Raw genomic sequence first — 21720 nt, 5'->3', positions numbered from 1 at the left:
ATCAAATATGGAGTCGATTCAAGCAACACGGACGGGGGGAAAAAAAAGAGGCAAGCAATACTAAAAACCGCTGGTGTAAGTTTATACAAAACAAAGGCAGCACTTGAGTGAACGGGGAACACGAGATAAGAGATTTTGGGGGAAGGAGAGAGGGACACTTCTTGGGCCACCTACGTAAGGCGGGGGAAGTATTTTTATTTTTATTTATTTTATTATTATTATTTTATCGGGACCCGAAGCCTGCAATCAATGACGGAACAGCCAAATGCTCCGACGATCCGGGATTTGAAAAAGATGGTACCCTTGTTCTTTTGGGAGAAAATTGTTCGCCCCGTCGCGGTAATTGTGTACCTAGTATGTATTGGTCGTATAACCCGTATACGTAGTGAGATGCTACTGCATAGGATACAGTATAGAGTCTAAACCCTACGGGCAGTAAACCCGGTTTGGGGGATGTATCATGCATGGCTTAACGAAGATGTTGATTTAAAAATCAACACAGATAGCCAAAATGCAGCCCAGAATTCAAAACTGTAGTTTCAACTGATACATGAAGATGGGGGGCTGGTTCTCCATGAATGGAAATTCAGATGAATTGACTGGCGCCTAATACTAAAGACAACGAGCTTCCTGTACTCGGAGTACCCCGAATAGTGTAAAATAAACATGTATACAAAATGAAAAATAAAGAGAAAATAAGAGCAACAAGGGACCGAAAAAAGCAACTCGCGCCCCGTTAATATCACCAACCCTGTAATAGTTCCAGAAATAAATCCAGGCTCCCATGGCGCTGGGATTCCATTCAAAGGGACGGGGGGATTGTTAGCAATCGGACGAGTCAAAACTCTTCTGTAAGACCCGACGGCTGGGAAAGAGTTCGGGTTCCAAGGTGTCGGTACCGCCCCAGGTGCCCACCCTGCCCAAGGGGACTAGGAGATCATGAAGAAATCCTTCTAGTTTTACCTTTTTTTTTTTTGTTTTTATAATTCGGATTTCCTTTTGGTCTATTATTCAATACGCTGAAGGGCCTTATTCATCTAGAAAATCGAAGAAAATAAAGCAAAACAAAAGGCCCCATTATGATTGAGGGACCTTCAGTTGGGCATTGATCATCTCCTACCTAAAGAGACAATCTGGCAAAATTCACCATCTGACTTGTGAATCGGGAACCAGGCTTTGCCTTTTTTTTGTTCTTCCGCGGTGCCCCGGTGGGACTTAGATGACCGGTTCGGTTCATCTTCGGTTAGCTAGGTGGAAATAAAAGAGCTCTGGGGTCTTGGGCCCGATCCGCTCCTTGTCGACGGAAGTTGTTCCAGGTTTTACTCCACAAATAGGAATCGCAAACCAGCCGAGATTCAAACATCAGGTTACACCAGGGGCTCGGCTCCGGGCCCTTGCGACCGCTGTCCCCTGCAGATATGATCGAAGAGGCTGAGAAAAAGCGGGTGTGAACCGTGCAATCATGTATAGAAGGCGAGATGGAAATACGACCTTGCCATGCGTCAGCGCATGTACAGTAGACGACGGAGTTTTTAGCCCGAAAGATAAGTCACGATATCCAATGAATTATTTGAATGTGCCCAAGTGCGCAGTCCTACCCAAGACCTTGGGATCTAGCGTCAAAGCCAAATAGCTTCAGATGTTGTTTATTTACCGTTTTGAGCCCACTGAAACACCCACAATTTGGCTCTTCGGCCGAGCCATGCAAGCCTCAACGCCTCCTTCTGTCTTCACCATCAACACCTAAATTTAAAAGGACTACGTGGCTCGCAGAATAAGAAGAGAATTCCCAAAGAGGGTAGAAGAAGGAAACCCCCCCCCCCCCCCCCCAAATGAAAAGAAAAATCGATGTTCTAAATTCTGGTGGCAGGGAAAGTCAAGTAGACCGCTTCAGTGACAAATACTGCTTTTCCCCACAATTAAGCCCGTGATTGGACGCAGAGCTTGACGCCTGCCTACCAAGTACTCATCGCTACGACTGCCGACCAGTAATCCTGGGAACTAGTCTATAATGGAAGGTCTCAACCGCGGTTCTGGCTGTTCTTAGGAACCCGAAAACCTCCTGCTGCGGGGATTGTCGAAGATCAGCTGGAGAGGCCCACATACGCGGAACATAGTTAGTTAGGTTCCAATTGTAAATATCCATCTCGGCTAGAAAGCACGGTCCAGCTGGGCCTATGGGGGGGGGGGCACACCGGAATTCGAACTACAGTACGGAGTATGGATAAGTAAACAACTGTATGGTGGCGGCACCTGGGAGGTCTCGTCATCTCGCTAGATGTAAGCGGAGTAACCTAGGTATACTCCGTTCACCTCCGTTTACGAATAAGAAAAAGAATAAGAAAGGACCCATAATTAATTTGGAATTGCCATCATTTCCAAACTTTATCATCGGAAGTGTATGTATGTATACAGAGTATGGATCTCTCTAAGCGGAGTCCAACCTTCAAAGTCCAATCGGCAGGCTTTGACGGCCCTGGAGTGAGGTCATGTATGGATGCAACGAATTTGTTCGCTGTCGAAATGCGACAGGGTACTAGGTAGGAATACAATCTACAAATATTTGAAGATTAAAGGCACGGAGTAAATACAGAGGAATCCCGAAAATTTCTGCAAATTGGGCTTGGAGACCTCAACGAGCTTGGAAAATACGGAGCACCCCAGCACTTGACAGCTTGTGATATAAAAATTTCTACGATTGACCAATCAGGTTGGTGATTTGCAGACTTTCTCGTGATCTGCGAGGAACTCCTCCGAGTGAGACCCGGTGCTTTGGAACGGAGGGGCTTAAGGCGGCTCACTTTGCCCAAAGGAACCAATTGGAAATCATCACTAGTTATAACAATCAATACGAGAATAATTTGTCATTGTCTGCATCCATTCGGATATAACATGCAATTTAATTTATATATGTATTGTTCGAATTGAGGTTGCTTGGACCACTTCCAAGCTTGCCATGTCTGGTGAGTCGTGTCGAGGGTACGTTAATTGAGAGACGTCGAATCGGACCACCTTGGCAAATTGTTGAACCTCATCAAAAAAAAGAAAAGAAATACACCAAATAAATATCTCAACAAGATTCTCCTTGCGTGTATGCACAGTAGTTGTAACCAAATGACAAGGTGGCGCCCATGTGGGCATGTTGTGATTCTGGCCTACTTGAAAGTTTCGACTTTATCATCCTTTCTCCGATCAACAGAATGAATTTCGGAGTGACCGAAAATCCAGGGGCTTGGGATCCGGATAAAGGCATCTGATATGTATATCTAGTCTCAATCTAAACATCTGCTTGGGCATTATTATCCCTTGCTGGTGGATAGCCTTGGAACGTATGAGTGCGGCCCAATATCCAGTTATAATGACTACTACCTGGCGTTGGATTAGATATAGCATGCTACATATGATTACCTATTACTAGTAGGTATTTTTTTAATGAATTGATTCGAGGTCAAAAATTCTCATCAGTAGAATATTTGCCAGTGTTGACTCAATACTGACTCGGAGTCCCTTGGCATGTGAGTCGTCGGTTTGACCAGTACTATGTACAAACGGGGTTCAACCCCGACTTCCAATTTGCAAGCACTTGTGTGGTAAAAGTTATCATTCAACTGGATTTAGCGCTTCTAGGGGTCTAGAGGACTTATCAAACTTACATGTAAGGGGTGCTTTCAATGAATGTTCCCGTGTTCTCCGAAGATTGATCTCAAGTGCTCAAGTGCTTGCTTCAAATGCTGATGCCATGATACCAGAGCATGTATGTAGTGTGTACATACTGCGTATCCACCCACCTCTTCATTCAATGTTTGAATGATGTAGACCTGGGAACATTTTTTTGAACCTTCAATGTTCCAATGGAAGTCTATAATGTGTGTACATGTAACATATGTACATATATGATATACATCCAGATGTCCATAGTAATATATGTCTGGTACATATGTGACCTTGAGAAGGTCTGGATGTAGTATGTATATGCTTTTAAGCCATCCTGTCATTTATCTATGTGTTTTGAACGTTCAACTTCCAGATGTCAGCTTCCACCATTCGTGGTCTTCAAACGTTTTCACCACGATTAAAGCCCGATGGTGATTGTGAGTCGTCAATGGTCAGTCGTGACTCGTGACTCGTGGGCCGTAAGATCTGAGCGGTCAGATTTTGCCAGTAATGACGCATCGCGGCCCCACTAACTAGTAATCAACAGAGCAATTAAACCGCTTTTGATCCAACCGACACAAGAGCTTTCAAATCCTTCTTGATGAGCACATGGTCCATTCGAAAGACGCGTCGAACTGGGCACCGCCACGCGTAAACCCTTATTACCCACTCGGAACTCAGGCCTAGCTCCTTGATGCGCGGCCACGCTTCAGTTAGGCATGGCACGCCAAACCCGAGCTCGCTCCACTCGGAGCAAGGCAACCCGTGGCCGCCAGTCGAGAAACAATAAGTCGCGCGAAGATGAAGTTTCAGAGATCTATCAAGAAATGCTGGACGAGGCCGAAGCGCGAGACCCCGAGCAGTTCCATCTGGATAGGCCGACCAAGAGACGTAGGGTTGGAGATACCAAAGCCATCCCAATCGACCCCCCGGCATTGACACAATCAAATCCCGCGGAGCAGCCAACTTCAAATCAAGAACTTGAACAGCAAGTGCAAACTGTTTATGATTCAACCACAGAAGATGAATCAGATATCGAGTGGGAGGATGTGGATATCCAGCAACCCGCACAGGAGCTTCCAAGTGCAAGTGCTGTATCGCAGGGAAGGGATGAGACTCTCCAAATAATATTCGACAAGGAGCCCGAGGCGCGGAAAAAGACTGCAGTCCGGAGAAAGCCCGTCACTGCAGCCGAGAGAAGATTACGTCTAGATATCCACAAGACTCACCTGCTTTGCCTTTTAGCTCATGTGAACCTGCGCAACCGCTGGTGCAATGACAATGAGACACAGGTATGTCAATAAGTTTATTTTTCGCAGTGTAATTCTCTTACATCGTTCTAGAATTCCTTGAAAAGAATGCTTCCGAAGAGAATAATTGCATTGCTACACCCAGATGAGGATAAACAGCAATACATACGGTCAACAACTTTTATGGATGGCCTCAATCAAGTAGCCGATCTCTTTAATCGGAAATTCCAAGTCACCAAATCTGGCCTGAAGCGAGCACACTGGGCCGAAGGTCAAACTCAGCTCAAACAAAGAGTGGTATCGGTCCACAAAGTTGTTTGAATGGCATTGGATGAATCCTGACACATCTATAGGAGTCAATTATGTCGGATGCTGAAGTGTTCTTATCGCAAGCAGATTTTCGGTCTGAGGCGAATTTGATGCAAGGCTCGCGAGATTTTGGAGCCCAGCTATTCTGTGCCTTGCTACGTTCCGTCTCCATAGAAGCGAGACTAGTATGCTCCCTTCAACCACTGTCGTTCTCAGGTACAGTGAAGGACATGACACCCTCAAAAGTAGCATCCAAATATATTGTAATATCTTCTGATGATTATGATACATCCATGGATGAGCGCCAGCAATCTGGAAGTTCCTCGACTCCGAAGAGGCCTCGGCGGATTGGACGTCCTGAATTCATCTCACGACCACCGCAATCTTCAACACGCCCAGGTCGGTGATTCTGATCATCTTTTATCAATTATCGAAACTGACGTCATGCAAGCTCCTTCGCTCATTCCTCAAGAGTCGATGCACCCAGTGTTCTGGGTCGAGGTTTTCAATGAAGCAGTCCAAAAGTGGTTTGCGATTGACCCTGTGGTGACTAAGACTCTGGCAAAGCCTTCAAAGTTTGAACCTCCAGCAAGTGACCCATACAACAACATGAGTTATGTTGTCGCATTTGAAGATGACGCGTCCGTGAGAGATGTGACAAGACGGTACGCGAAAGCTTTTAACGCAAAAAATCGCAAGCTTCGAGTTGAGTCTACCAAGAATGGAGAAGAGTGGTGGAACAAGGCAATGATGGCTTATGAAAAACCATTCCTTGAGGATCGCGACGAGGCCGAGATTAGCGAACTCACTTCTAAGTCTGCCGCTGAGCCTATGCCCCGAAATATCCAGGACTTCAAAGATCACCCCGTTTATGCAATCAACAGACACCTGCGTCGCAATGAAGTGGTCTTCCCTGAACGTGTCATTGGTCATGTTGGACTAAGTAAAACCACATCCAAAAGTGATAACCTGGAACCTGTTTATCGTCGGTCTGACGTGCATGTGGTACGAAGCGCGGACAAGTGGTATCGATTAGGAAGAGATGTCAAAGTGGGCGAGCAACCCCTGAAACACGTTCCTGTGACCCGTCCTAAAAGCGGATTTGCGAGTGATGAAGGAGAAGAAGCAGAACATACCCCTCTTTATGCGGAGTTCCAGACCGATATTTACAGGCCGCCACCAGTAGTTGGAGGTCGAATTCCAAAGAACGCCTACGGAAACCTGGATATTTATGTACCAAGCATGGTGCCACAAGGAGCCGTCCACATTAAACGCACGGAGGCGTCGCGAGCTGCAAGAATATTGGGTGTTGACTTTGCAGATGCAGTGACTGGATTCGATTTCAAAGGCCGCCGTGGAACCGCTGTCTTTGGGGGTATCATAATTGCCACTGAATACCAGGAGGCCCTAGAGGAGGTCCTGAGAAGCATGGAGGATGAAAGACAACATGCCGCCTTTGAAACAAGAAGCGCAGAGGCTCTGGGAATGTGGAGGCTCTTCCTACTCAAGCTTAGGATTGCTGAAAGGGTTCAAGGCTACGCGACCGAAGATGAGATAACTGGAAACTCATCCACAAGAGAGACAAGCGTGGACCCACCCGAGGGGGGAGGAGGTTTTTTCCCAGAGCCAGATCAACCCACAAGGAGTTCACCACAAAAATATGGGGATGAGGGACACAGAGAAGCCCTGGCAACCGAGGGTGGCAACCTAGCTACTCCTTACCCGGAGGATGTCTCCAACCAGCAAGAAGACGATCTCGGCGGTGGGTTTATCCCAGAGGAACCCGAGGAAGAGATCCTGACCCCCGTGTCAACAATAAATCACCCTCCACCAATTTCACAAAGAGAAGTCAAGCCGAAGGCCGTAAGGTCATCTCGCTATGAGCTGGTCGTGGTTCCTCACAAATCAGATACTGTAATGCAAGACGCGGGAATCGCTTCTGTGGGCGGATTTCGCAACGAGCCTGAGGGGTCTTCCGAGAAAGTTCCTATTACTTTGGACTCTCCAGCAAACGTTGATTCAAAATCTGGCAGCCTTGAAATTATCTCAAGGCCAACATCGCCACCACAAGACCTGGCTCGCTCGCCGCCTTTAGAGGACTCCGACAGTGAAATCGAGAAGGGATCGTTGCTGTCTGAAGACCCCGAGGACGAGGATGCGATACCTGACTGGTTGGTTTGACGTGGGTGTCTTTTGAACAAAGATTTAAGCGTGAAAAACATAGGCAAATAGAACGGTTACAATAATCAGAGGCTTTAATTCTAATGTTGAGCAATAAATTATGAGACATTATTAACATCTATAGAAACATTTGAATCATGTGATCGCGTATCTGGGCGAGATGCCCCAGCGCGTTCAACGACGCGGTATATAGCGGCCGATAAGGGCCACCCTCACGACACATCCCAATTTCAACTTTCCGACCGGCAGAAAGTAAATTACGAGTAATTCCAAATTCATACTAGTATTTGTTTTTGAACTCCGTTTTAGTTATGAAGTGCTATATTGTACGCTATATTGTGCTATATTGTACGTTGAATCGCTGTAATTCCTTATACATTAAATCCTTGATGTCTCTTCTCAAGTCCCTTCTCAATTCCCTTCGTAAGTCCATCACAGAATCACATAACCACTTTTTCTACCAAAGGGGGCTAGCAGAAAAAAATGGCATTCCGGCTAGACTTGGCATGTCATATAACCCGTGTTAGCATACTTGAGAGTGACCGGTGTTTACATTAAAGCTCTTTAATATTCATAAATGAAGCTCGAGGAGTTTAGGATGGAGATATTCCTGTATGTGATAAAGACAATACGAGCGGGAAACAGGGCGGTGAAGTTCGTGATGGCCCTTATCGGCCGCCGCACGCGGTAGCTCCACTTTCAAGAACGTCATGCAGTCACTGTCGACCGGCACCCTTCTTACCAGTCGCTACCCATAAAATGTTTATGCCTTAACCACTAAAGCTGCGATGAATCGCGACAAGAGATTCGAGAGACCGCCGGAAACGCCCCAAGCACAATTTCAAACCCCGAGCCGACCGACAACTAGGGTCTCCAAGAGTACCACCGCATCGAAGAGGATTGCATCCCCTCGGATTTTAGGATCGGTACACCCCCGAAAAAGAGACTCGCTCCCCAATCCGCGGGTTCAGTCCACTCTCACACAGATCGACTTTGTGACGCAAACTACACAACTGGACGATGAGGGGCTTGAATACCTTGATAATTCGGGGCTACCTGCGAATACCCACGAGCCATCTATAAATGAAGGCTCGGATGATAATTCGCAACAAAGATCAACAACACGGACCCGACCCACTCCAACAGTATTCGAAAAAGATGACGACCATCCAAAGAGGCGACGGAAAAGTGTGGGGGTGAATGGGAGGGGGTCGGAACCAAGTCACAGTATACGCAAGAGTCAGGCAAAACGGAAACCCACAGAAAAGCCGCCCACAAAACGCGACAAGACGCTGACACAAATGGACTTTGTGCGACGTTATATCCCGATTGATGATGAGGACAATGATATGAATCTGGGATACATACAGCCTACATTCCAGAGAAGTACGCCTAGAACTTTGAAGAAAGAAGTCAAAGTCGAGAGCATGGACCTAAAGACTCAGCCATCTCCCACCTCTGCTAGACGCAATCGCCGAGTTCTAGAAGCAGAACTAGATCTTTCAACAGGAGAACCCATATCAGATGCGGCAACCAGTCAGGCAGTTGACAGTGGCAACACCACGTATAATGGGGAAATCCGGGGTGGTCCAGTCACACCGCTCAAGCGAAAACTTGAAATTCAGTCTTCCCAATCACCAGAAAGCCCAGGGCTTGCCATCATAACATCGTCTCAATTTCGAAGTGCAACACGTTCGCCGTTGAGACAAAAAGCTCCTGAATTCGCACGGGAATCCGAAAATTCCATAAAGGAAGAGTCGCCGCAGTCTCAACAATTAGTCGAAGATTCACAGGGCCAGTGGCATGTGTCTCCCGAAAAAACACCAACGGCTGAGTCGCCTAAAGGACTGATAGCCTCAACTCAACATCCCACGTTCGGTGAGAGGCTAGCGTCATGTGCACCACCCTCCCAGTCGACGGCCACACCCAGACAGATGTCAAATGATCAAGAACCGAAACGGACTCAAAGAGAGAGAACGGTTGTATATGAGACTGATGCCGAAACCGACCAAAGCGAGTCGGAGGATAGCATCAACGAGGGTCCTACATCTCCGCCTCGATTACATGAATCACAAATATGTGACACATCTATCATTCAGCACGATCCATGGTCACATCTCCCTGACGATTCGCAAGAACTTCCTTTACCCGGGGTTCATTCATCTGACAATCAAGATTATGAGCCATTGTCTGAAGCCCCAATGTCAGATGCTTCAGCATATTACCAGAGGCGACAACCTGCTACACAATTTCCGCATGAACCCATTCCAAGACTCAGCACTCAAAGGCTAAGGGAGCTATTTCCCAACGAAGGCTGTTCGCAACATCCCAACTCTGGATCTGCACCGCCACCGACAGGACAAAAGTTTCATGGCCCTTTCTTGCAAACACAAACGCAACAGTCTCAAGACGGAGAAGATCCTGAACTTGTGCCAGAATCATCCCCCGCACAAGGACAGGAAAACGACACGGAGGAAAGCCAGGTGGTGTTCCAGCGACCCCGTCTTCCAGAGTCTATTCAAGTTGAATCTTCCCAAGTTGTTGACCGGGCCAAACCCCGAGCAGGCGGGCTTTTATCACGGACTCAACTTCTAACTTCGAGTCTAATGGAAAGTGTTCCTTTGCCGGACTTCTGGATGGGTAGCCAGGATAGTGTGGGAGAACCGTATAGTTTACCTGATTGAGGATCAGGATTTTTAATGAATGATGATACCCTAGAAAGTTGATGTGTATTTGATATGGCCAAATACTTTCCTTATTGAATCATGTCCTAGGTTTATGACTCCATCTAATAACAAAGCACACTCGGGTTATTTGACTGGCTCAGTATTTGACATTGGCCTAGTACTGCGACAAAGCATTGCCGACTGATTTAGCTAATATGTTTCTACTTCTGGTGTGTAAATTCGTGATGCGAGATTTATTTTGAGAAAGAAAGAAAAACGAAAACCCGCTGGAAAGCTGAAAGGCTGCAAGGGACAAGTCGTTGATCTATGAGTGGCTGTTGACATGTCGTTTTTGATCTGCAGAAGCGGGGCGGTCGGCCCATGGACGAACGCGGAGAGGTGCAACCTCAAAAAGTGTTTGTTTCGGAATTACTCCAACTCAACTCCTCAACGCCTCACCATGGATATCGCATACGACCACATCCAGGAGGAGATCCTTACCTCCAACAAGGAGGAGGGAGGTGATTCCAGCACCGAAAACTCCAACGCCAGCTTAAACACTGAATTCCAAGAGACCTTCCGTGCCTTCTCCGCCAGTCCGTGGGGTACTCGAATCGGAGGACTTTGGGACAATGTCCGCAAGCAGGGCGAGAGCTACTACGAAGGCGCCCGACAAGAATATACAGCAGTCAGTGAGGAGGCAGTAAAGGGATTCTCTGGCTTAAGGGACAGCATTGCCGACCGAACAAAGGGGCTGTCGCTTAGCACCGCGACATTGACAAGTGGCAACGAAGGCTCAAAGGATGAGGCTGCCACACCAACCGCCTCGGCAGAGGGCGAATCCAAGGGGCAGACAGAAGCTGGCGGGTCTAGCAGTGAGGGCTTTATTTCTCGATTCAAGGCCGAAGCCGCTCGACGACTCAGGGAAATCGAGAAGGCCGAGGAAGCTGCTGACGAAGCCATCTTGCGGTTCGGACTGAACATCAGCCAGAAGCTGCGCGAGGCTGTCAGTATTGTGCCTCCCGAAACGGACGAGTCGGGCAAGCTCCTATTTGAGAGCAAGGATGCGGATGGCAAGCGGGTCATCCATGCGACTCGCTTCGATGCGCAGCTGCACGTCATTCACTCGAACCTGGACAGTTTTACCAAGGACCCTGCCAGTGACAAATTTGAGCAATTCAACAAGGAATTCAGTGTCGATGCGAAGACTGACGAGATCGCTTCTCACCTGGAGAAGTATCCTGAGCTGCGATCTGCTATGGAGAAGCTTGTCCCCGAGACTGTAGAATACGCAGACTTCTGGACTCGGTACTACTTCCTGCGCCTTGTCATTGAGACCGAGGAGCAGAAACGCAAGGAACTCTTGAAGGGTATGTTTTTTCCAGTCTAATAATTTTCTGATATACTTGACTTACCGCTATGATCTACAGGTGCCAACGCGGACGATGAGGAGGTCGGCTGGGACGATGACTCTGACTCCGAGTCTGGGTCTCCTTCTACTCCCCAGGTTCGCCCTGGAGCCCAAAGCCTCGCCCCAGAAGCCCAGAAGACGGACCCTCGCCGATCTAACGACCAACACTCCCAGGCTGATAGCGAATCAAGCTATGATGTCGTGAGCGGAGCTGTCAGCCGCACCCCCGGTTCACCAAAGGAAAAAAGCTCCGCCACAGACTCCAAAGCAGAGGAAAGCGACGATGACTGGGAGTAGACTGCTTGACCTTCATTCGGGGCCAAGTAAAACCAGTGTTAATCTCGCTCCTCTGTAGCCACCAGCGAGAGTCCAGCTTGTCTCTTGGCCCACATATGATTCGTCCGTGAAATTCGCGCCTCTTGATTTTCTGGAGTCCGGTTGTTATTGTTGCTTTATAGGCGTTTTGGGGACTTTCGTCACCCTCCTTATTCCCGGTTTCGTTCTTGTAACTTGGCTTCAGCGATTGATGTCTAAAGATATTTTTTCTGTTCATCTTTGAACGTGCACATTGCTTGCTCTCCTTGCATAGCCCCTAGAATCCAGTACACATTCTTAGTGTCCACCCATGAAAATGCTCGGAGTTTAATACATAATACAATTTCCCTTCCAACGTAGCTTCCTCAAGCCTTCGGGTTACTGAATGTTTCCTAGGCAGGCGGTCTAAATTAATGGAAGATTAGAATGGGTTGCTGATGATTTTAAAAAGCGGCTGTTATGGAAATCTCTTTCCTACATATCCATATCTAACATCTGAAAACCTTTGCTTATCATAGCTTATGGATGTTGACTTGTACACTGTCCGGCAACTCGATTGAGAGTCACTACTCTGTCGTCCTAGGCCCAGCGCCTCCATCTCGCACCCCACCGGTCTTTCTGGCTAGCGGTGAGCTCTGCGCAGAGTCACCCCCACTCGCATAGGCTGGCGTCATCCCCCTCAGCCCACTGGGCCGTGTCCGATCGTAACGGGTAGAAGGCGAGCCGCGTCGCTGTGAAGAACTCTCTGGTGTATTCTCTCTAGAACGAAGCTGAAAGCCTTGCGACGTGCCGCCAGGAGTGTAGATTTCGTCTCCCTCGCGGTGATAAGCAGAGGGACTCCCATATTGATAGTCTTCGCCGCGATGTTTAACGGGACTTTCATCGTAGGGATCCCAACCCACACGGCGGCGGGCCTCGGAGCGGAGCCGCTGGCGATGTTGCTCATCTCCACCGGCGCCAGTCGTTGAAGATTCTTCGAGGAAAAAGTTAAGGAGTTCGTCACTGATAGAAAGGTGGGATTGTTGCTGGAACTGTTGGAGGGAGGTTAAGCGGAGGAGGGTCTCGAGGAGAGACAGAGATGTGCGGATGTTTTCAAAGAGAGGGTTTGAGACTGTTGTTGTAGTCGGTGTGGGTTGTGTGATATTGTTGTAGCGGGACGGAGATGGCGATGAGGACGATCTCTTGTCCTTGATAGAAAGTTTGGCCAGCATGCTTGGGTCGATTGAGCAAGGTGCTGTTGGCGTGCGTGGGGTGTTATCTGCTTCAGATTCTGTGTCGGAGTCTTCGTCTTCATTGAAGACTTCGAATGCGACCCATTCCGGATCAAGGCCTGATGGTAGGCGCCATTCTGCCGGGATGGAGTCCTCGTGAAGGGAGTCAAAACTCTGATGCACGGAGGGGTTTGTTCCATGTAATTGAGCGTCGAGTTGTTCTTGAGCTTCATCCGACGAGTCCTCGGATTCTTCAGAGGCATACTGATCTTCAGTCTCTCCACTCTGCATCATGCGGCGCGGGGGCAAGGCATTCGTGTCTCTTTTCAACAAGAGGACTGGATTGTTTGTCTCTCCTTCGGTATTGATGTTAAGAATCCGACCTGTGTCTGCGTAGAAGATCTTGGAGATCTGATGGATGGGTAGGATTTCGCGAATACCGGCGGTGGTAATGCCTTCATAGCTATGCGGCTGAGGCTCGTCATCTTCAAAGGTATGGACTCGTCCATCGTCCAAGTCTTCAATTATCATAACTTGATATGCGTATTCGTCAGCGCCTGCTTGCGCTTCAAACTGTGGTGCTCTTGCTTCGTCGCCCGATTGGTATAAACTCATTGGCACGCGTCGCACTTTCAAACGGGCCTTGTGCATAACTTCTTTCCAGGTTGCTGAACGAACTGAGTCCTCATCATGTGGGCGCACATGACCGGAAAAGAGCATATACATTGAAAGCGTAAACGTGGGTCCAATTTGAACCGCCTGAGACTGTGACATGGAGTATTGTGTATCTCCAGCAGTCAGGAAAGTGCTAGCTTGAAGTAGGCGGGATGGCGATACGGTTGAGGGGAGATTAGTGGATAGCTTCGCCCCCGAGGTGGTGATGGCCAAGTTCATAAGGGGTACGGCGTCTTCAATCCGAGTCAACAAGTTTTCGATATCCTTGATAATGAATTTGATTTCGGCATCAACATCCTCCCGATTTTTTGGGGACCTAGAGCTTTTCCGTGAAGACTCTCCAGACGAAGCAGCCCGTGCCAGTCGCTGGCCGAGTGCTTGGATATCCCACCTCAGAGATTTTGTGAGAGCCACGGCAGACTCAAGAGACGTGTTTCCTCGAGCGGCACTGAATGATTGATTAGAATCCGGTAGAGTTGTCATCGAGTCCAGATATCAAGAAAACTCACATAAGCTCAATCATGTCGATTGCTGGGGAAATGACTTGTATCTTGGTCTCCAGTCTTTGCTGTAATGACAAAAGCTCTGCACGATCTTCACCATCAACATTCTGTTCCCGGAAATAAATCAGCACCGTTTGTCACTCCAAGTGTTTGGTCAATCTTACTTTGAGCAGTCGCGATGATTGACGCATCGCATAAGTAGCCGTTATGGCTATACCAGAGCTATATGAAATTATTAGACTTCCATGAGACTATTCCTTTAAAAATGGTCTCAGCATACCGAATCGCATAGTTCATCGCCTGCTGTGTGAGCTGTCATATAATCAGATTAGATCAGCACACTCGTAAAGATTGGATCAACAACTCCTGAAACATACTCGAGTGAGGAAGATATCCATCTTGAAAACGACTCGTGAGACAATAGCCTCGTACACGCGTTGTATGGACTGAGACTGCTAAACAGCCTGGCGATCAAAACGTGGAGGGGGTTGTTTCTTATCGATAGTGTTCTCTCGGGGCCCAATTGGCAATGAATAGTCAAAGAACTTGAAGGTATGAAGACGTAACCAGAAAGCGCCCAACAACAGTTCGATTCACAATTGAGAGGGAAATTTCTTTTCATTTCACACATCAATACAAACGTCAGTTTTCATTTTCATTTCAGTGCAGAATCAAACCAGCACAATTACTTCCTTTATTTCTTTCCGCATCAGTTCACACGTGACGAGTGTAATCGATTGTCCGCTGAGTCATCAGAAGCGGGTTGCAAAATCAAAAAAGGCGAGCCCCTCATTGTGGTTCCTCCACCTTTGACTCTCGTGTCGTTTATACCGTGTTCTTGACTGAGTCCCGGACCTGCTCTCACGATGTCAAACCAGACCCCCGAATCTTGGGAGGATGAGCTTTCCCGGCAAGCAGAGGGTGTGAACCTGAATGCACAGGGCCGCCCTCAACCTCAGGCACCTTCTTTCCCAACTTTCACACCTGGAGCTGCTTCCTTCACACCTGGAGCTACCTCTTTCACCCCGGGTCAACAATACCAGCAATACGGCGCTGGTAACCCCTACGCCCAGTACGGCCAGCAGGCTTACGGATACCAGGGTCAGCAGCAACCCCAGCAGCAGCAGGCCTACAGCCAGTATGGCGCATATGCGCAGCAGCCCGGTGGTTACAACCAATACTACAACCAGCAGCCCGGTGGTTATGCCCAACAGCCTCGCCAGAATGCCTCCGCTGCCTACCAACAGGCCCCCGCCGCCGCCCCTCCTGCCCAGGCCGCTCCTAAGCCCGCTGCACCTGCCGCCGCCGCCCCGCCAAAGGCCAAGGTCCTCTCCATTGGCGCAACCTCCTCCGCCTCTGCCCCCAAGACCAAGGTTCTCTCGATCGGTACCCCTACCCCCCCTCCCGCTGCCGCCAAGCCGACTCCCGCGAAGGGTGATTCTAAGGGCACAGCCGCTGCCGAGGCTGGCGCTAAGGTGACTGCCAGCAAGGCCATTGACAAGACCGATAAGAAGGCGGACCAGAAGGCTGCCGCCAGCGGCAACGACTCCCCTACACCATCCTCTGGCCGTTCTAGCCCCGCTCGTGGTGCTGAGGCCGCTAAGCAGGCTCGCGCCGCAGATGCTGTTGCCAAAGCACAGTTGGCTGATGTCGATGACGCTACCCTGAAGGAAATTTACGGTGAGCGTCGTGAGCACGTCAACGTTGTCTTCATTGGACACGTTGACGCTGGAAAGTCCACCCTGGGTGGTTCTCTCCTCTACTGCACTGGCATGGTGGATGACCGAACAATGGAGAAATACAAGAAGGAAGCCAAGGAGGCTGGCCGAGAGACCTGGTATCTGTCATGGGCTCTTGATTTGACTGCCGAGGAGCGTTCTAAGGGTAAGACCGTCGAGGTTGGTCGTGCGTTCTTCAAGGTCCAGATTCCTTCGCCCGAGGGCCCCATTGAGCGACAGTTCTCTATCTTGGATGCCCCTGGTCACAAGTCCTACGTTCCTCACATGATTGGTGGAGCCTCCCAGGCAGACTTGGGTTGTCTCGTTATTTCTGCCCGTAAGGGTGAGTACGAAACCGGTTTCGAGAAGGGTGGTCAGACCCGCGAGCACGCGCTACTCGCACGCAACACTGGAGTTTCGCAGCTCATTCTAGCCGTGAACAAGGTAAGTGCCATTTGTCCGATTTTTTCAAGACTTCAAAACTAATCCATTCAAAACAGATGGACGACGTTACTGTGGAATGGAGCAAGGCTCGTTTCGACGAGTGTACCGTCAAGGTTATCAAGTTCCTTGAAGCCCTTGGCTACAAGAAGAGTGACATTTACTGCATGCCTATCTCCGCTCAACGTACTATCAACATTAAGGACCGCGTTTCCAAGGACGTTTGCCCCTGGTATGATGGACCGTCCTTGCTTGAGTTCTTGACAGAATTCAAGCTACCGGAGCGTAAGGTCAACGCCCCTTTCATGATGCCTATCACTGCCAAGTACCGTGACTTGGGTACCATGGCCGAGGGCCGTATTGAATCCGGAATTATCAAGAAGAACGGCAACTATCTCATGATGCCCAACAGAACCGAGGTCTCAGTTGCTGCCCTTTATGGTGAAACCGAAGATGAACTCGCTACTGCGAAGGTCGGTGACCAGGTTCGTCTTCGTCTGCGTGGTGTGGAAGAAGATGAATTCTTCCCCGGCTTTGTTCTTTGCTCTCCCAAGCGTCCCGTCAACTGTGTGTCTGCTTTCGAAGCCAAGATTCGTATTTTGGATCTTAAGAACATTCTCACTGCCGGCTTTAACTGTGTCCTTCACGTACACTCTGCTGTCGAGGAGGTTACCTTCGCCGCTCTTCTCCACAAGCTTGAGCCCGGCACTGGACGTAAGAGCAAGCGCCCCCCTGCTTTTGTCAACAAGGGTCAGACCATTATTGCCCGTCTCGAGGTAACTTCGACTGCTGGTGCAGTTTGTGTTGAGAAATACGACGAGTACCAACAGCTCGGACGGTTCACTCTTCGTGACCAGGTATGTTTCTTTCTCCACTTTCAGTTATGGCTATTCGAACTAATTATAAAACCTACTAGGGTCAAACCATCGCTATTGGTATGGTTACCAAGCTCATTTTCTCCGATACCGAACAGTAAATGACGCCTTAGAAATGTCTATCGGGATGTTTGCTTTCCCCCGCGATGGGAGAAGATCTAAAAAAAAAACAAAACAATAGATCGACACGGTGCTACGGCTCTTGTCCTAACCTCCCAGAGCAAGTTCTCTAGGATCGAGATAGAATCCCCAACCAGCAGACCTGGATGGGTAGAGTCCGAGCCAAGATGAACACTCCGCAGCGACTCCACTTCAAGTGACGATGATGAAAAATTTACCCCTTTACGTTATGTATAGATTCCATTTAGCTGTCTTTGAAATTTGGAAAGACAATATGCTTGCATTCAAACCTACTACTGTGTTTGATACTGTTATCATCCTTGTGGGATTTAAGAACTATACTTGTAGATAACGAACAACCTTGACATTACTTGGAATTGCGGTTGATGTATTTTGTCGATAGTAAGTGCTAGTAAATCCATGGATATATTCCGTCCCCAGGACAGGTACTCTTCAAAAAGAACATGAGGCGAAAAGAGAAGTGGACAAACACATTCAGCGCCTCTTTCCAACAACCTTGGTAAATCCGTCATCATCAATCTCAGGCTCAGCCTTCTCTCTCGGTGCCCGCACCAAAGCCGGCGCATCTCCCATGTCCACATCCGCGTCATCATCGGTCTCATCATCGGTCTCCTGGTCTTCATCTCTGGACTCAACCTGCTTGAACATGTTCGCCGCCGCAGACTTCTGCTGACTCTTCTGCTGCCACCCTTCCCACATCTCCCGAATCGCACCAAACTGTCCAGCCTCCGCCTGCTCCTTGAATTCCATGATCTGAACAGCCACATTGCCGGCGCTCTCATCATCGATCACAACATCGAACTCGTCATTCAGGACCTGGATCAACACGTCCTCCACATCTTCGGCATCGGTTTCCGGTCGCTCGGTCAGCATCTCGGAGATGGCTCCACAGAGCCAGGCGCGCTTGTCATCGGAAGTCGGACCACCCCAGTTTGATTGCACGGCGAGTGTGAGTGAGGGCCAGTTGTGCAGAGCGAGTGTGATGCCTAGGTCGAGGTAGGAGGCGGCATCGTGAGCCGGGGGAGCGGTTGCTTGTGCGTCCATTTTGGATATTGTGATGAGGGTATATGCGTCGAAAAAATATGGAGGTTTTCGAGTCGTTGATGCTCGCGATTGTTTCTTGTTGATACCCCGCAGATGAAGTGGGGGTAGAACGTACGGATTTGATGTGAGCAAGATCCGTCCAGCGTTTAAGGAAGTCGGCTTAGGTATATGTGGAAAATTCTTTCGGAATTGCCAGGAAGAATCGGTGTAGTCAATTGAGAAATCTAGTTATGGAGATTCGTGATTGTTTCAAGGTCCGCATCTAGATTTTTTTTTTCCGAGTTACGATTAGATAGACACGATAAGGTCAGGTGATGAGAAAAACACCACACAAACTTTACTAGTATGCAACTAGTTAGATGTTTTCTTACGGAGCCGTCAGTTTAGCTGATCCTGCCATCACGAATCGTTGGGCTAAAGAATAAAACGGAAAAAAAGGACATCAATAGTAAAGTGTCTATTAAGCAAAAAGAAACTCCGATAGGGGGAATCGAACCCCCGGCTGTCGTGTGAGAGACGACGATGTTAGCCACTACACCATATCGGATGATTGATGAAAAGGTAGAATACCTTTGCCGCTATACCTCTTTCAATCAGCACGTCCGTGTGTTGCCCTCTTTCGCCCTTGATCTAGCAGCCCCCAAATTCCTTTGCATTTTCTTCCCTGCTTTTTATCGGTGAGGCATTTTTGCTATTTATCTCGGTCGCCGAGCGCCGAGCTTCGGCACCTCACTTTCCTAGCGCTTTGCTCGTCGGGCTACATTCTATCCCAATCCACTAGTATCGCAAGGCGGAAACTGGAACATGTATTATGTGTGTCTTAGTAAGAAACCCGATTATATGAACGCCACCTGAATTCCTGATCGCACTAAAAAATTTTCCGCTTCCTTAATCTTTAGGCAGAGCAGTCTTTAAGACGGTGGTTCTGTGTTCATCGTAACACGCAGACTGTGATGTTAAAGATAGACATAGTACAACACTACTTATTAAGCGGCTAGTTAGAGGCATTCGAAGTGATTAACTGGCAACTTGAAAAAATTTCCTGCTAGGGCCAAATCAGCCAGCGCTAAATGATTCCGAGGCGCAGTATAGATGCCCAATGAAAAGAGCCACCTAGTCGCCCTCATGCACGACAAAACCGTGCGCCACAAATCCGCTATCTAGCTGGAGCTCTCTCCTATCTACTCTCCCTTCCAAAAGCTCATCTGCGTGGTCGCTGGGATAAGATGGCCGAAGTAATCGGGATCGTCTCAGGAGCCATCACTTTTGCATCTGTCGTTGCACAAATCTCCAAATCTATCATCCAAATCAAAGACTGCTGGGGCCAGATACACGATGCGCCCGAGGAAATGCGAAAACTCATCGCTGAGCTCGAGATTTACGACCTTATCTTGCAGGAAATCAAACAGAACCTTTCATCGGGCCCACTAGCGAATACTAAAGAAATGAGTGAACATTCATTTCAGAGCCTAGAGGTCTGCAAGAAGGCAGCAGAGAGCCTTCAAATCATTGCAAAGGATCTTTTGAGTGATCTTCGTCCATCTAGTCGTTTTAGGCGATCCTACTTTTCGTTCAAATTGGTGCTTCAACAAAGCAAAATAGAGAAGTACAAGGCCAGGCTCAGTAATTCGATTCGATTGCTCTCTCTTTCACAACAATGCTATTCAATGTAAGTTTAGCTAAACTCAATGTTTTCTACTCTCTAGCTAATACACCAACAGAGCTTTAATGCAGATACTACCAGCCATGGTTCCTCAGGTTCAAGTTGATGACAACACAAGCGATAGTAAGCCTCAGTCACATCTTTTATCTTGCTCATAGTATCCTAACTATTATTAAGAACAAAAACAAGGGCCTAGATCACTCTCGAGTGCAGTACACAGACCTTCGCAAGAAGGCATGTATTCATGGCGGCTTAGTCTGCCAATCTGGGTCACCTCAAAGGCCTTGGAAATCCAAGGGAAAAGAGCATATGGCAACTGGCAATGGGTATTTCGCACATATGATATTCGCTCACATGCATCAGTTGACCCCATTTTTGCATTTGCTAAAAATGGAGACCTTGATGCTTTACGTCAAGTTTTCTCATCTGAGGAGGCCTCGCCTTTTACTAGGGATGCAGTAGGGAGCACTTTACTATCTGTAAGTAGCTTATCACCATATACCTTCAAAGAAGACTTCTAAAGTACAATAGTGGGCTTGCTACCACAACAGCTTTGAGGTTGTGGAGTTTCTACTGAAACAAGGGGCTGATCCAAATGCACTGGATAATTCAAATAGGAGCCCCATTTCTACGATAGGGCGATTTAGGATTAACCCTCCCAGGGAGTCAAAACCTATTTTGCCGCTTCTGCAGCTACTCTCTCAATATGAAGATGAATCACAGGATGAACCCTGTGATATCTTTATGAGAAGTTTTCACAGGTTCAGAGGCACAGCAGAGGAATTCAATTTCTTACAGCAAGCCTGCTGCCCGTTGTTTTTCACCTTGTCCGATGAGCAGCGTATTGAATTTGCCATTATTGAACTGGGTCCTTGCTTATCGCGTAACTCTTGGAATGGGCCCTCAGTCATTAGGGCCATTCTGAATGGGGTCTCTTTCACTGCTTCAAAATTTGAAGTTATGTCTGGTACACTCTATAACTTTGAAGTGCCAAGCGATGGAGATTTTATCGGCAGCTGTCGCATGATGACTCTGCCTCATGGTGTTGCATATTGTATGGGCTGCACTAAAATTGGCCGAATCTGGCCTTATGACACTACCAGAGGCAAGGATTTGCAGCAACAAGTTTATGAAGAATGGTATATGATGTTTCGAGAAATGTTGGAGAATGGCCTCCACATACACCAGATAATGAATGGGCTGACACCATTGTACGCTTTCTTAGATGGTCTTTTTCAGGTCTCTCATCCATTTGAAGTCTCGCTCACGAAAAGGTGCATCGAAGCCCTCAGGGCGCTGTTGTGGGATCTTCGGGATGCTGGTGTCAACCTGAAAGAGTTCGGTGAGAGGGAAGAGTCATTTCTAAAAGATCGAGGGAGTGGTATCGATTTTACAACTTTCGGTAGATCGAGCTGCTTGATTATTCGACTGGTTGGTTTATCACACGGCCCGAAACCAGAGGACTGGGGCTTGTGGATTAGTGAACCCTCAGATGAATTTGTAGGAGACTTTTGGGCAATGATTGAACGACGAATGGAGATGCCAGGTGGATGGATGGACGATGTACCCTTGTTTTTTTGATGTTACTGCTATGTTGCGAATCCATATCATCTCCGATTGCTTCAAATACTACATAACTGGGGGGCATCACATTTCCCAATGT

General features: G+C 48.1%; 7 protein-coding genes across 7 annotated transcripts; 5 read left to right on the top strand and 2 right to left on the bottom strand.

Annotated features, from left to right (window-relative positions):
• Positions 1-4373: 4373 nt before the first annotated feature.
• N7466_007792 (uncharacterized protein) lies at positions 4374-7394 on the top strand (the record flags this gene model as incomplete). Its single annotated transcript, XM_057167181.1, has 4 exons — positions 4374-4946; positions 4998-5201; positions 5258-5612; positions 5665-7394. 4 exons carry the CDS (start codon positions 4374-4376, stop codon positions 7392-7394), a joined length of 2862 nt encoding a protein of 953 aa, XP_057020222.1.
• A 788-nt stretch (positions 7395-8182) lies between these two features.
• N7466_007791 (uncharacterized protein) lies at positions 8183-10078 on the top strand (the record flags this gene model as incomplete). Its single annotated transcript, XM_057167180.1, has 1 exon — positions 8183-10078. One exon carries the CDS (start codon positions 8183-8185, stop codon positions 10076-10078), a length of 1896 nt encoding a protein of 631 aa, XP_057020221.1.
• A 442-nt stretch (positions 10079-10520) lies between these two features.
• Positions 10521-11768, top strand: N7466_007790 (BSD domain-containing protein; the record flags this gene model as incomplete). Its single annotated transcript, XM_057167179.1, has 2 exons — positions 10521-11430; positions 11491-11768. The coding sequence occupies 2 exons, from the start codon at positions 10521-10523 to the stop codon at positions 11766-11768; spliced, it is 1188 nt and encodes a 395-aa protein (XP_057020220.1).
• Positions 11769-12352: 584 nt separating this feature from the next.
• Positions 12353-14573, bottom strand: N7466_007789 (RanGTP-binding protein; the record flags this gene model as incomplete). Its single annotated transcript, XM_057167178.1, has 5 exons — positions 12353-14120; positions 14182-14282; positions 14340-14397; positions 14456-14487; positions 14553-14573. The coding sequence occupies 5 exons, from the start codon at positions 14571-14573 to the stop codon at positions 12353-12355; spliced, it is 1980 nt and encodes a 659-aa protein (XP_057020219.1).
• Positions 14574-15041: 468 nt separating this feature from the next.
• N7466_007788 (translation termination factor GTPase eRF3) lies at positions 15042-17310 on the top strand (the record flags this gene model as incomplete). The annotated part of the gene is made up of 3 exons (XM_057167177.1): positions 15042-16337; positions 16394-17191; positions 17251-17310. 3 exons carry the CDS (start codon positions 15042-15044, stop codon positions 17308-17310), a joined length of 2154 nt encoding a protein of 717 aa, XP_057020218.1.
• A 514-nt stretch (positions 17311-17824) lies between these two features.
• On the bottom strand, positions 17825-18394 carry N7466_007787 (pre-rRNA-processing TSR2 family protein; the record flags this gene model as incomplete). Its single annotated transcript, XM_057167176.1, has 1 exon — positions 17825-18394. One exon carries the CDS (start codon positions 18392-18394, stop codon positions 17825-17827), a length of 570 nt encoding a protein of 189 aa, XP_057020217.1.
• A 1226-nt stretch (positions 18395-19620) lies between these two features.
• N7466_007786 (uncharacterized protein) lies at positions 19621-20123 on the top strand (the record flags this gene model as incomplete). The annotated part of the gene is made up of 2 exons (XM_057167175.1): positions 19621-20017; positions 20101-20123. 2 exons carry the CDS (start codon positions 19621-19623, stop codon positions 20121-20123), a joined length of 420 nt encoding a protein of 139 aa, XP_057020216.1.
• Positions 20124-21720: the final 1597 nt, after the last annotated feature.

Source organism: Penicillium verhagenii, assembly GCF_028828195.1.
Source record: "Penicillium verhagenii strain IBT 33310 chromosome Unknown utg000007l_segment0_segment0, whole genome shotgun sequence".
Taxonomy (NCBI): Eukaryota; Fungi; Ascomycota; class Eurotiomycetes; order Eurotiales; family Aspergillaceae; genus Penicillium; species Penicillium verhagenii.
This window is presented reverse-complemented; position numbering and strand designations above follow the sequence as displayed.